The sequence below is a fragment of the Rhinopithecus roxellana genome, chromosome 21 (assembly GCF_007565055.1).
Source record: "Rhinopithecus roxellana isolate Shanxi Qingling chromosome 21, ASM756505v1, whole genome shotgun sequence".
NCBI lineage: Eukaryota > Metazoa > Chordata > Mammalia > Primates > Cercopithecidae > Rhinopithecus > Rhinopithecus roxellana.
Genome location: NC_044569.1, coordinates 78479460 through 78493066, shown reverse-complemented (window position 1 = coordinate 78493066; position 13607 = coordinate 78479460). Strand labels below are relative to the sequence as shown.

The 13607-nt window shown below is 35.9% G+C and overlaps 1 protein-coding gene across 2 annotated transcripts in view; it reads left to right on the top strand.

Moving 5' to 3' along the window:
* TRAPPC8 (trafficking protein particle complex 8) overlaps window positions 1-13607 on the top strand; it is a 116516-nt gene that overhangs the window by 42835 nt on the left and 60074 nt on the right. For both annotated transcript variants that reach the window (XM_010380775.2, XM_010380765.2), the window contains exons 11-12: window positions 2126-2231; window positions 9110-9241. In XM_010380775.2, the coding sequence (XP_010379077.1) occupies window positions 2126-2231; window positions 9110-9241 (238 nt within the window). The remainder of the gene's footprint in view (window positions 1-2125; window positions 2232-9109; window positions 9242-13607) is intronic.

Below are 13607 nucleotides of genomic sequence, written 5' to 3'. Positions count from 1 at the left end.
GCTTGACCTCAAGAGATCCACCCACCTCAGCCTCCCAAAGTGCTGGGATTACAGGCATGAGCCACCATGCCTAGCCCATGTTTTTTATTTTTTATTTACTTATTTATTTTTTTGAGATGGAGTCTCGCACTGTTGCCCGGCTGGAGTGCAATGGTGTGATCTCAGCTTATTGCTACCACCACCTCCTGGGTTCAAGTGATTCTCCTGCCACAGCCTCCCAAGTAGCTGGAATTATAGGCATCCGCCACCATGCCCAGCTAATTTTTTGTATTTTTAGTAGAGACGGTGTTTCACTATTTTGGCCAGGCTGATGTCGAATTCCTGACCTCATGATCTGCCCGCCTTGGCCTCCCAAAGGGCTGGGATTACAGGCATGAGCCACCGCACCACACTCATGTATTATTTTTATTAAGCTGCAGTGAAGACTTACGTAGTAGTAAATGGAAAATTACCAAATATTTGAGTAGAGACTTAACATAATAGAAGTTACTTTTCGGAAAAATTAATCCGACTTTTCTGTTGTTTCAGAATAGATGCATTGGAAGACAGATGTAGAGGCAGTTTTGATCCCTATAATGTTGAAGTAAAAGTAGTCATCGTAATGGTAACATGGTTAGAACAGAAAAGCATCATTAATAAGATAATAATAAACATTTTTTGAGTGTTCAGCATTTGCCATCATGCCGAAGAAATTTATATGCACATTTAGTCTTAACAACAAACCTCTGAAATCGTGCATGTTATTTTTATCCTCATTTTACAGATGAAGAAACTGAAGTAATTGACTATATGGGATAAATCGTTTAGGAATCAAACATAAGTGTTAAGATTTAAGGGAGTTTATAAAATTTACTGAAGAAAAATCTTTAAGAACTGAACCTGTTAAATAAGTAGTTGCTAGTATATAGGAGTTAGTCTTTTGTGTTCATCAAAACAATCTTAGGTGTTCATAAATACCTACCCTCCAAGGAAGAAAGGTATGATTTGTAGAAAGTTTGTGACAAGTCAGTATAATAATTTTTGAATTTTTGAAAGGAGTAAATTGTGTTTCTAAAATAAATACTATTCATTGTTTAGAATGGGCTTCCAAAGTAAGTTCAAATTAGCAAACTTTAGTTATATTAATAATTTTAAAGCCAAGTGATATTTTGATTCTATAAGGATTAGAAAGTAAAAAGAAAAACTTTTGCTGCTGTTTGCTAGCAATAGGATTCCATCTTATAATTTCATAGTAAGAATGTTTTCATTTGTTTTTATTCTTTTCTAAAATGGATAATCTAATTCTAGATTACTGATACAGTAGTACACAAAATCAACTGATTGTGTTTTTACAAAAAAGACTAAAATTGGGTCAGGAATCAATCAGACAACACTGGCTGTATGCCATCTCTAGCAGAAACATCTTAATGGTACTATCAGGGGGAAAATACCTAAATATTCCTCAAAGTAGCCAGCAAGATGAAACACAATCAGAATTTGCATAAGGAAAGAGAAAGAAATATGTGTGACATGTTTATATTTTTCTGTTCAAAGCAGACTTTGTTAAATACGTTATGGAACCAGTTCTAGCTTTTCTGCATACAGGAGATAGGACTTTGCATTGTATTCTTACTGCCAAATTACGTGATAATGAAAAGTTTTGATGAGTTATGAGAAATTTTTGAAGATTTTTTTAAAAAGCCTTTTTGGTAGGTGTGAAACAAGGACATAGACTTCTTTTCTTCTTTTTATAGTCAGCCCTGTGTATCTGCAGATTTGACCAACCACAGATTAAAAATATTTGGGAAAAACCAACAATAAATAATAATATAAAAATTAAAAATACAAATGAAAAATAAAGTATGACAATGATTTACATAGTATTTACATTGTAGTAGGTATTATAAGTAATGTAGAGATTATTTAAATTACACAAGAGGATGTGTATGGGTTAATATGCAAATACTATGCAATTTTATATTAAGTACTTGATAAACCTTGGATTTTAGTATCCTGGAGGGTCCTGAAACCAATTCCCTGCAACTGTCCTCTAAAATTGTAACTGGAATCTTTTGCTGAACACATTTACTTTGATGTGCTAGGGTATTATTGTGCTGATTTTATTTTCTTGTCCTTTTTTCTACAGGAATATGGTGTTGGCTGAAAGATGTGTGTTGCTTAGTGCTGAACTTTTAAAAAGTCAAAGCAAATATTCAGAGGCTGCAGCTCTCCTAATACGGTTGACCAGTGAGGTACTGAAACTGTGTAGTATTTCCTTTAATTAGCATTGTTCATTTTTTAAAAAGACGTATCTTCTTTCTTGAAAGGGTTTACAAAACATAAAATTAGCCAAGGAAATCACTCTTTGGGAATTTACAACATGGCTATTTTAGTTTTTTGTTGAGTTAATTTTAAATGTAATTTTTTATAAATTAAATTTATTTACATATTTTAAGGCTACATTTCATTATTAACTACAGACATGTATTGAGCATACTGTGTGACTTATTAGGTTTTTGTCCTTTGAATAAGAATATTTACAACAATGTGCATGTGCGTTGTTCCTAATATAAAATGATATTTTATTTTTTATTTTTCATATTTTGTTATCTGAGTCTGCTAGGGAAATAAAGCTGATTTTAAAAGACTAATCACTGAGGAGGTTTTAATTTTACTTTCAACTAGCATGAACTTTTTTAAGATAATCATCTTAAACATTTAAAAAACCTATATTGTGAATATTTTAAAAGAGAAAAAAGTACTTCATTTATAGTTGTTGAAGATTTTACAACAAACATTATTGAGTTGCATTGACTGCAGGCTTGTAAAGAATGGTAGTAATTCCTTTATAAGTGTTGTTAATAACACGTGTTTTAGATGACTACTGAAGAATGAAGGAACGAAATCAAACATCTCCTTTGTTTGCTCCTTAAATGTTAAATTATCCTAGGATTTTAATCCTTGGACCACTGCACCTTTTAACTCTTTATGTTTTGGGGATGATCTTATCCACAACCATGCTTTCCACTTTCAAATCTGTCTTTAACCCTGAGCTTTCCTTGAGCTTTAAATTTGTATGGCCAACTGTCTTTAAGATGTATCTACTTGCGGCCAGGCGTGATGGCTCACGCTTGTAATCCTAGCACTCTGGGAGGCTGAAGCGGGCGGATCACCTGAGGTCAGGAGTTTGAGACCAGCCTGGTCAACATAATGTAATCCCATCTACTAAAAATACAAAAATTAGCCGGGCGTGGTGGTGCACACCTGTAATCTCAGCTACTCAGGAGACTGAGGCAGGAGAATTGCTTGAACACAAGGTGGGGTTTGCAGTGAGCTGAGATCGCGCGCCACTGCACTCCAGCCTGGGCGACAGAGCAAGACTCTGTCTCAACAGCAGCAACAAAGATTTATCTACTTCGTGTTTCCAAGGCATCTTAAATTAACATATAAATAAACCCATAAAATTTTTTACCTGATATATCATGATCTTCAATTATGTTATCACTAACTAGCCCTTTATTTGCTCAAGGCAGAAATGGCTTGAGATATTCCTGTATTCTCCTATCCTGTCTGTAATCCAACGTAGAATGGAGGTGGGGGTGGGAGTAATTTTTGTTTTCAAGCTCTTAAACATTATTTATTTAATTAAAAAAATTTTAATCTTTAAAAATGTATTTTCTTTTTGTATCTCCATATAGTTTACTTATCTCTCTCTCTTTTGTTGGTTTTTTTAAAACTTCTCCTACTGTACTAGTTCTCATTCTTAATATTTTTTCTTTGGAACTGTGGCCTTTTTCCTCTTGCTTTGTCTAGTTTACTAGTCATGATATCAGTTGTGTACTTCAGATAGTCTTGCCTAGTACACCTGTTTGTCCTAAGTGTCTCTGTTCTGCTCTCTCATATAATGCTGTAAAACCTGACTTATCATATTATATTATATTGGAAATTATGTTTAAGCTTCTTAAGCTGTTAGCTTCTTGAGGTCAGGGAACCGTGTTGCCTTCTGTTTTTATTCCTGTTGCCTAACACTGGCCTTGGCACGTGGATTAGATGCTCTACAAGTGTTTGTTGGAACTGAACCATTAATTCTTCTACAAAAGTTTCTGTAAGATCTAACTAGTTAGGTTCAGAAGTGATATTTAAAATGTTTAATAATTGTTATTGCATGGCCACTGACTAATAAATATGAACAGATAACAAACTATTTGTAGAGCTGAATATAGGCTTTTGAGTATTCTGATGTTCTCTATTATAATAAATAATCTTAACTTGGATTTGAATGTGTTGCTGTGTTTTTCAACCTAAGGATTATCAGTGAATGTAAAAAGAATTTATGGTTCAGGAGCTTGAATAAAATTCCTTTTTTTCTTCCTTGCTTAAATGCTTTTAATTGCCATTCTATCCACGTATGTGAATAAAATTTCTTCAGAGCAAATTCTCCTGTCTGCATTATAACCGTGTTATTTTTTGTCATTTTTCTCTTCTTTCCAACTCTTTGTTTTCCCTTTTCTTTCTCAAATCTGGATGATTTGTTTTATCATGAAAGTCTAGAAAATGTATCATTGTTATTTACTGCCATATGGTGGGGAGAGGGGGCAGGTGGTGGTGCATGTACCCAGAAATTGTGATTCTCAGTGGCCTTTTCTGCAATACCTGTCATAAATTTCTTTGGGGTAACTTGAAACTAATGATTATTGGGCATAATGTTTATAAATTATGTTAAATCTTTACCAACAATTTACATTTATTGTATGTATTTTGTTAACTAGAAAGGCTGTATAATATCAAGAGATGCACACTGGTTTTGAAGCTGGAGAACTGAGTTACATACTCTTGACATGCCTGAACTGTGTTCCCTAGATTTTTGCTAATACTGTCACAGTGAAAGATAGTTAATGAGGCCTGGGCAAGAGGAGGAGCTGTGCTTTGACTTTATGTACTGCAAATTTTTGGGCAAGTGGATCTTATTTTTTGTTTTATGCCCTGGGATTCTCAGAATGGCAGAGCAAACCCAGTTTAATGATAAAACATGCCACATTTGTCACCACATAGGATATATATGAATTTGGTGCTTAAGACATACCTGCTTGTGTCTGTTTCTGTGTTGAACACTTATTCTGGTCTTACAACCCATTTTTTCTGTTACTATATTTAAATATGAAAAATCAGTTTCTAGGGATGCTAATGTCAGTTTTTTGTAAGTTTCTTCAGCTTGGGAGTAACTGGTCTTATGGGAAATTTATCAGCCGAAAGCACCTTTCTTTCCTGTTAACTTCATGGTTATGCAGAGATGAAATCTTAAAAGCTTAGAGCCATCTTTTTTGTTTGATGTTTGATTCAGTTAGTTAGCTACAACTGGTGACTTTATCAACTGTGTTTTTATTGGCTTATTGAGGCCTCTACCTCAGGTGATTGTTTTCTGTACATAACCCTCATATTTTAAGTTATTGTTGTCTTTTTATCTTTTGTTAAAATTATCTCTTGGTTGTGGACAGAATTTTCATAGGCCGGAGTTCTTGATGAGGTGCTATGAACAGGTTTTTTTTTTTTATTAGTTTCTTATGGAACATATATAAAACTTATTATTTGATAGTATGAAATACAGCACTATATTAAAATTTTATCTTTCAATTCATTTAAAGTCTTTGCTTTCTGGATAAAACCATCACTTTGTAAAAATCCTTTTATTTCTCTTCCATCAACACTGATAGCAGTTGTCATTCTTTTCAGGGCTATTTTTCTCCTTTCAAAATAATGTTTTTACCACTTTGGGTGTCACATTAAGAATCAGGGTCTAATGAAGAATAAAGCTGGACTAAAATATGAAAGCACAGTATTCAGCTCTAGAAACTGATTCTTTACATGCAAGAGTCAAAATTTTGTTTCAGCCAAATTAATACAGGCCATGGACTTCCACATGTGCCTTCAGTTGGTCAGTTCTTGAGTGGAAATGCTAAGAGTTTCTCGTTTTGGTTTTTAACTGGATTGTACATTAGAATCATTTGCAAACCATTAAGTATTCTCAGGGGATATTCTTAGCTTTTTAGAATGTCCAGGATTGCTGCCCATTCAGGTTTTGCAGTTTAGTGAAGCTTCATAGGCAATAAAGAAGTGTGTGTATATATTATTTTATTTTATTTTTTCATGCGTGTGTGTATATATGCATGCATATGTGCGTTGTGCTAAGAATAGACTTAAGAAATTACAGCACTTAAAAAACTGAACTCTGTTGAGGCCTAAGTGAAATTCTGAAATAGAAACAATAATTAGGGAGAATTACCTATTTTGGATATTAAAATATATAGATACTAAAATATAAGGCTACAGAAAGTAAAACTCTATACAGTGATAAGAATAGACATATTAATGGGCTAGAATGAGAATTTAAATACTACATATGGTTAAGGTATCATTTAAAATTAGTGGAGAAAGCTAACTTATTCACAAAATGGTATTGTGATATCTAACCCGCTGCTTGGGTTGGAATCTTAGCTTATTCGTTGTGTTTTAATATATTATGGCTTGATTAAGCTATAATAAAAAAGGAAACCAGAGTGACACACACACACACACACACACCCCAGAAGCAAATACTAGGAGAGCATTTTTTAAAGTCCTGGAATGATAACATCCTTTCTTAGTTTGATAACATCCTTTCTTAGTTTGATAACAATATCTTGACACTATAAAGGCAACGATAGTGTGCTGCCCTGCAAAAGAATAAACTCTTTCTTGTCAAAACTGGAAAATACTGTTTGCAAAATATATCACAAAGGACTAATATTAAGAGTATACAAAGGGCTCTTACAAAGCAGAAAATCACAACAAACCATTCACAAAAGAGCATAAACAGGCAATTCACAGGAAAAGTACAAAATCCCCTAAACATATTAAAAGATTAACAGCCCTGCTATTAAGTGTATGTTAAGGAACAAGGTGTTATATATATATTTTTTCCCTTTTTTCAGACAGGTCGTCCTTCTATCACCAAGCCTCGAGTGCAGTGGTGAATTCATGGCTCACTGCAGCTGCAGTCTCCCAGGCTCAGGTGATTCTCCTGCCTCAGCCTCCCAAGTAGCTAGGACCACAGACACTCACCATCATGCCCAGCTAATTTTTGTAGAGACGGGGGTCTCTTTCTGTTGCCCAGGCTAGTCTTGAACTCTTTGGCTCAAATGATCCCCCACCTTCACCTCCCAAAGTTCTGTTATAGGTGTGAGCTCCCAGCTGTCATTTTTCTTTTATTAGCTAAAACTTTTAAAGATTTTTGGCTCAGTAGAGTGGAACACATATACTCTTATTCTTTGTTGATGAGAGTATGTATTGGTGCTACTTTTTTTGTAGCAGTTTGGCTATATTGATTAGAATCTGAAGTAGTGTATGCATAGCTTTCATTAACTCAGCAGTTCTACTACCAGAAATTTCTCTATTAAAAATATTTGAATAATTATTCAAATATGTTTCTATAAAGATAGTTATCAAAGCATTTTATGTAGTAACAAAATATGAAACAATAATCAATTGGTAAGTTAGGGTACATTTTATAATGGAATACAGTGTAACTTTAAAAGAAATGAGAGAGATGTAGATGTCTTAGAAAGATGTCCATTACATAAGTGAAAAAAGCAAGGTACTCTATATAAATGCCACTTATGTATCAAAATATATGTATATTTTTAAAAATCCATATGTTTTAGGCATGTAAACACATGCACATACATACACAGGAGGGGTGACGAAGGACACTAAGCTGTAAAGAATAGTTACCTCTGGCAAATAACATGAAACATGGGCTAGGAAAGAAAGATGTTCACTTTTTTCACTTTTTTCTTCAAACACGTATTCTTTTTTAAAAAGTTAGTTTGTATTAATACTTTTTAAAAAGAAAACATTTTTCTAAAAAATAAAGTAAGCTCCCAAGCTCCCCTAAGTATTTCTGACACAAACCCATTTTTAAGAACCACTAATTAATTACGTATTCCTGACTTTTTTGCTTACTAGCTTTTGGATCTTAATTACTAGAGCAATCATCTAATCATTTAGTTTTTGTCAGGAGGAGGTTGAAATAGATAATAGCTGACATTTACTGAATGCTTTCTAGGTGGTTTCCTGGAGTCTGTTTCAGCTCTAATGTAATTCTATGATTGACGTAGAGATAGTTTATGATAATCAATGGTCTGTGAACACTTTTGATGTAACTATAATTTGTTGAAATTATTGCATTTAAAGTCAATGTTTTCTGTTTTCAACTTTCCCTGGGGAAAATAATGGCAGCAGAACACATGGAAGGGCATGGTAAGTTCAGCTTGAGAACAGCTAAAAACCTGGAGAAAGTTTTGGTGAAAATGTTGTTGATATTTAATCAGCAACCTTCAGTACTTTCTCAGTTATCTGTAAAATGATGACTCTTTCAGTCGAAAGATTTGTCTTAAGGGTGGTGACGTAATGTAGTATGTGGTTTTGTAGATTCTGTACTGTGAGGGTCAGCTGAAGTGGAAACTTTCTTGAGTTGTATTCTTTATTAATGTAATAATAGCAGGTGAAAAGAAAATCTTTGAAACTGAAGCCTTCTGAACTTTTTAATGAAACACAGTCAATTTGGCCCTCTGGAATTACAGCAAACGTTGAGGATTCCTTTACATACAGTAAAATTTTACAGAGAATTAAGGAGTAGATTAGAATATTTCATAATCGATGTACATATTTTCTTGGGTGGATGAAAATATGCTAACAAGTCAATTTTCAGAGGAAATCAGATTGGTGTAAATGTTTTCTGGTTTATTATTTGTCAGTATACCTGTAATAAATTTGTAGTTGACAAACTTTTTTGCCATTTGAGAAGGGATTGCAGTTATTCACAGATTTTGGTACATGGCACATATCATAACCAGACATTTGGCTTTTATGAAAAGCTAAGTATTTCATGGTAGAAAATGTTTTCAAAGCTTAAAAGAATTTTGTGTTTATTGGAAGAATCAAGATTGGTTTGCCCCTTGATCTTTGCCCTCATATACTCTTAAGTTAAACATTGGATATGCTATGTATTAAGATATTAAATGTTTTTTCACTAGTTATCTATTTACTTTTAACTTGGTGAAACTAACCTTTTTCTCTTTTAACCATTCACTAGGATTCTGATCTTCGAAGTGCACTTCTTTTGGAACAGGCGGCACATTGCTTTATAAACATGAAAAGTCCCATGGTTAGAAAATACGCATTTCATATGATATTGGCAGGCCATCGATTTAGTAAAGCAGGGCAGGTGAGTGCTTTTGCTTTACAATGAAAAGTTGCTGTTAATTTCTTTTATAAATGTGTGTCATTTGTTCATTTTTTGTTATTTAAAATGAATCTTAAAAACTAAATGAAGTTTTGTTCTGAGGTAATGTATTGGTAAGGGCATGAGATTTGGATTTAGACAAATCTGGCTATGGATTTTGATCTTCTATTCACAACTTAGGTCAGGCTACTTCTCTGAGCCTCAGGGTTTTTTTGTTTATAAAATTTGTAATTTTGCCCAAATTTTGGTTAGGTTAAACTAAATCACATTTGTGAAAAGCCAGGTAGATTGTATGCATTCAAGTAGAAATGAATTCTCCCTATTTCAGCTCTGATCTTCTGTTCTCTCTCAAAGTAATTTTTTTTTTTTTTTTTTTTGAGATGGAGTCTTGCTCTGTCGCCCAGGCTGGAGTGCAGTGGCCAAATCTCAGTTCACTGCAAGCTCCGCCTCCCAGGTTTACGCCATTCTCCTGCCTCAGCCTCCCGTGTAGCTGGGACTACAGGCGCCCGCCACCTCACCCAGCTAGTTTTTTGTACTTTTTAGTAGAGACGGGGTTTCACCGTGTTAGCCAGGATGGTCTCGATCTCCTGACCTCGTGATCCGCCCGTCTCGGCCTCCCAGAGTGCTGGGATTACAGGCTTGAGCCACCGCGCCCGGCTCTCCAAGTAATTTTTTAAAAGATCCTGCTCTTTCTGTTTCAGAGTGCTTTATAATGCTGTTTACTAAATACTTAATGTATGGATGTCTTCTGTCTCTTGTCTCTTGAAGCAGTTGAGTTGCTGGGATCTTTTTTTTTTTTTTTTTTTTTTTTTTTTTTTTTTTTTTTTGAGACGGAGTCTCGCTGTGTCGCCCAGGCTGGAGTGCAGTGGCGCGATCTCGGCTCACTGCAAGCTCCGCCTCCCGGGTTCCCGCCATTCTCCCGCCTCAGCCTCCGAGTAGCTAGGACTACAGGCGCCCGCCACCGCGCCCGGCTAGTTTTTTGTATTTTTAGTAGAGACGGGGTTTCACTGTGTTAGCCAGGAGGGTCTCGATCTCCTGACCTCGTGATCCACCCGCCTCGGCCTCCCAAAGTGCTGGGATTACAGGCTTGAGCCACCGCGCCCGGCCGAGTTGCTGGGATCTTTACTGATTTATAGAGATTTATCCAGCCCCACTTGTCCTAGAACCATTAGTCGGAGAGAGCTAGCTTTCTTGGAGGCTGAGAGTAGCAGTAGGGAGATGGTGATTTACTATAAATATAAATAGAAACTTGGATTAAACAACCATTAAACAACCATCTCTATATTTCAGAGACTATACTAGGAGCTGAACATACACCCATAAAATCAACATGGTCTTACCTCTTAAGGAGCTTTTGATCTATTAGGGGCATATGAAGATCTTTTAAAAATTTAGTTAATATGGGCTGGGCGCGGTGGCACACGCCTGTAACCCCAGCACTTTGGGAGGCTGAGGTGGGTGGATCACGAGATCAGGAGATCAAGACCATTTTGTCTAACACAGTGAAACCCTGTCTCTACTAAAAATACAAAAAAAATTTAGCCGGGCGTGGTGGTGGACGCCTGTAGTCCCAGCTACTCAGGAGGCTGAGGCAGGAGAATGGCATGAACCTGGAAGGCAGAGCTTGCAGTGAACCAAGATTGTGCCACTGCATTTCAGCCTGGGTGACAAAATGAGACTCCGCCTCAAAAAAATAAAAATGTAATATGAATATACTAAGTATGAAATGTAACTGTGAACATCCTTACATTTTTGTAAGTCTGTGCTAACCACAGCATCCCAGTGTTTTACACAATGTACATTATTTCAAAGGTACAAAGAAAAGATGTTCAGAAATTACTCTCAATTTCATGTAAAAATACTGTAATTTTTTAAAACCAACATTTCAAAATTGGGTTCCTTCCTCTATTTTTGGAACCCGTGGAAAGTTAGAAAATATATGGAATTGCTTAATGTTCATTAAAAAAACCTTTCGAATCTTAATATAAAATTAAATGTCTTTATAATAATTGATACACTCCATGAATTAGAATTTCTCAGGCTCTAACATGGAAAAAACTTAAAAAAAAAAAACTATTATTACTTTTCATGGCTTTTCTTCAGTAGTAAGTGCAAGTGCATCTGAAACATGTTACCCCATTGTGTATCTCTGATTAAAAGCTTTCTGTTCAAAAAATGACAAAATGTATTAAGCAGGAGGTTTCCTTTGCTTGAAAGAAAATATATGTCCCATTAGGAATGGTCTGTTGTCTCCTATTGAAAATAAGTCATAATTTTTCTTTTTTTTTTTTTTTTTTTGAGACGGAGTCTCGCTCTGTCGCCCCGGCTGGAGTGCAGTGGCGCAATCTCGGCTCACTGCAAGCTCCGCCTCCCGGGTTCCCGCCATTCTCCCGCCTCAGCCTCCTAGTAGCTGGGACTACAGGCGCCCACCACCGCGCCCGGCTAGTTTTTTTTTTTTTTTTTTTTTTTTTTTTTTTTTGTATTTTTAGTAGAGACGAGGTTTCACTGTGTTAGCCAGGATGGGTGTCATAATTTTTCTACATCTTTGTCCACTTTTATGAATGGTTTCATTTGTGAGAATGGTAATGTCATTGGAACTAGAAACAGCTGCTTATATCTTACCTTCCCAAATTATAGGGCATATTGCTTCTAGGAAATACCTAACAAGTTAAAAATGCTACCTTTGTGGTAGGTTGAGATATATTTGCTGTCTGGGTTGATAATCATCTTCTTACTGTAGCATATAACCCTGCGAAGTTAATGATTCAAGGTAGCTGGGTTTGCTCTTTCATGACCACTCTATACGTTCTGAACCCAAGACAGCTCTTCCACGAAACAGTACAGTTTGTGGAAATCTGAGAATATGACTATAAATTAAGATCTACTGGATAAGCCAATACAATATATATCTAACTGAAGTTGGTCAAGAACAGTCTCTTCCTTGGAAGTTAGTGTGCATAGAACACATATAATTCTGACTGAGGCCTAGTTTCTGAGAAGCACCAGCTTTTTACTATTTAAAAAAATTTTTTAAGTTCCAGTGTACATGTGCAGGATGTGCAGGTTTGTTACATAGGTAAATGTGTGCCATAGTGGTTTGCTGCACCTGTCAACCCATCACCTAGGTATTAAGCCCAGCATTCATTAACTCTTTTTGCTAATGCTTTCCCTCCCTGCACCCTACCCCGCAACAGGCCGCAGTGTGTGTTCTCCTACTGTGTCCATGTGTTCTCATTGTTCAGCTCTCACTTATAAGTGAGAACATGTGGTGTTTGGTTTTCTGTTCCTGTGTTAGTTTGCATAGTATTCCATGGTGTGTATGTATGTGCCACATTTTCTTTATTCAGTCTATCATTGATAGGCATTTGGGTTGATTCCATGTCTCTGCTATTATGAATAGTGCTGCAGTGAACATAGGTGTGCCGTAAAACAGAATTATCCTGCCTCAGCCTCTCGAGTAACTGGGATTACAGGCATGCATCACCACACTCAGCTAATATTGTATTTTTAGTAGAGACGAGGTTTCTCCATGTTGGTAAGGCTGGTCTTGAACTCCCAACCTCAGGTGGTCTGCCTGCCCTGGCCTCCCAAAGTGCTGGGATTACAGGCGTGAGCCACCACGCCTAGCTTTGACTTTTTAATAATCACCATTCTGACTGGCATGAAATGGTATGTCATTGTGGTTTTGATTTGTATTTCTCTAATGATCAGGTTTTGATTTGCATTCCTCTAATGATCAGTGATGTTAAGCTTTTTTTTTTTTCCCATGTTTGTTGGCTACATAAATGTCTTCTTTTGAGAAGTGTCTGTTCGTGTTCTTTGCCCACTTTTGGATGGGGTTATTTGTTTTTTTCTTGTACATTTGTTTAAGTTCCTTGTAGATTCTGGATATTAGACCTTTGTTAGATGGATAGATTGCAAAAATTTTCTACCACTCTGTAGGTTGTCTGTTTGCTCTGATGATAGTTTCTTTTGTGGTGCGGATGCTCTTTCATGATTTGGTTCTCTGCTTGTCTGTTGTTGGTGTATAGGAATGCTTGTGATTTTTGCGCATTGATTTTGTATCCTGAGATTTTGCTGAAGTTGCTTATCAGCTTAAGAAGCTTTTGGGCTGAGACAATGGGGTTTTCTAGACATAGGATCATGTCATTTTCTGATGAAGACAATTTGACTTCGTCTCTTTGTATTTGAATACCCTTTATTTCTTTCTCTTGCTTGATTGCCCTGGCCAGAACTTCCAATACTGTGTTGAATAGCAGTGGTGAGAGAGGCATCCTTGTCTTGTGCTGGTTTTCAAGGGGAATACTTCCACCTTTTGTCCATTCGGTATGATATTGGCTATGGGTTT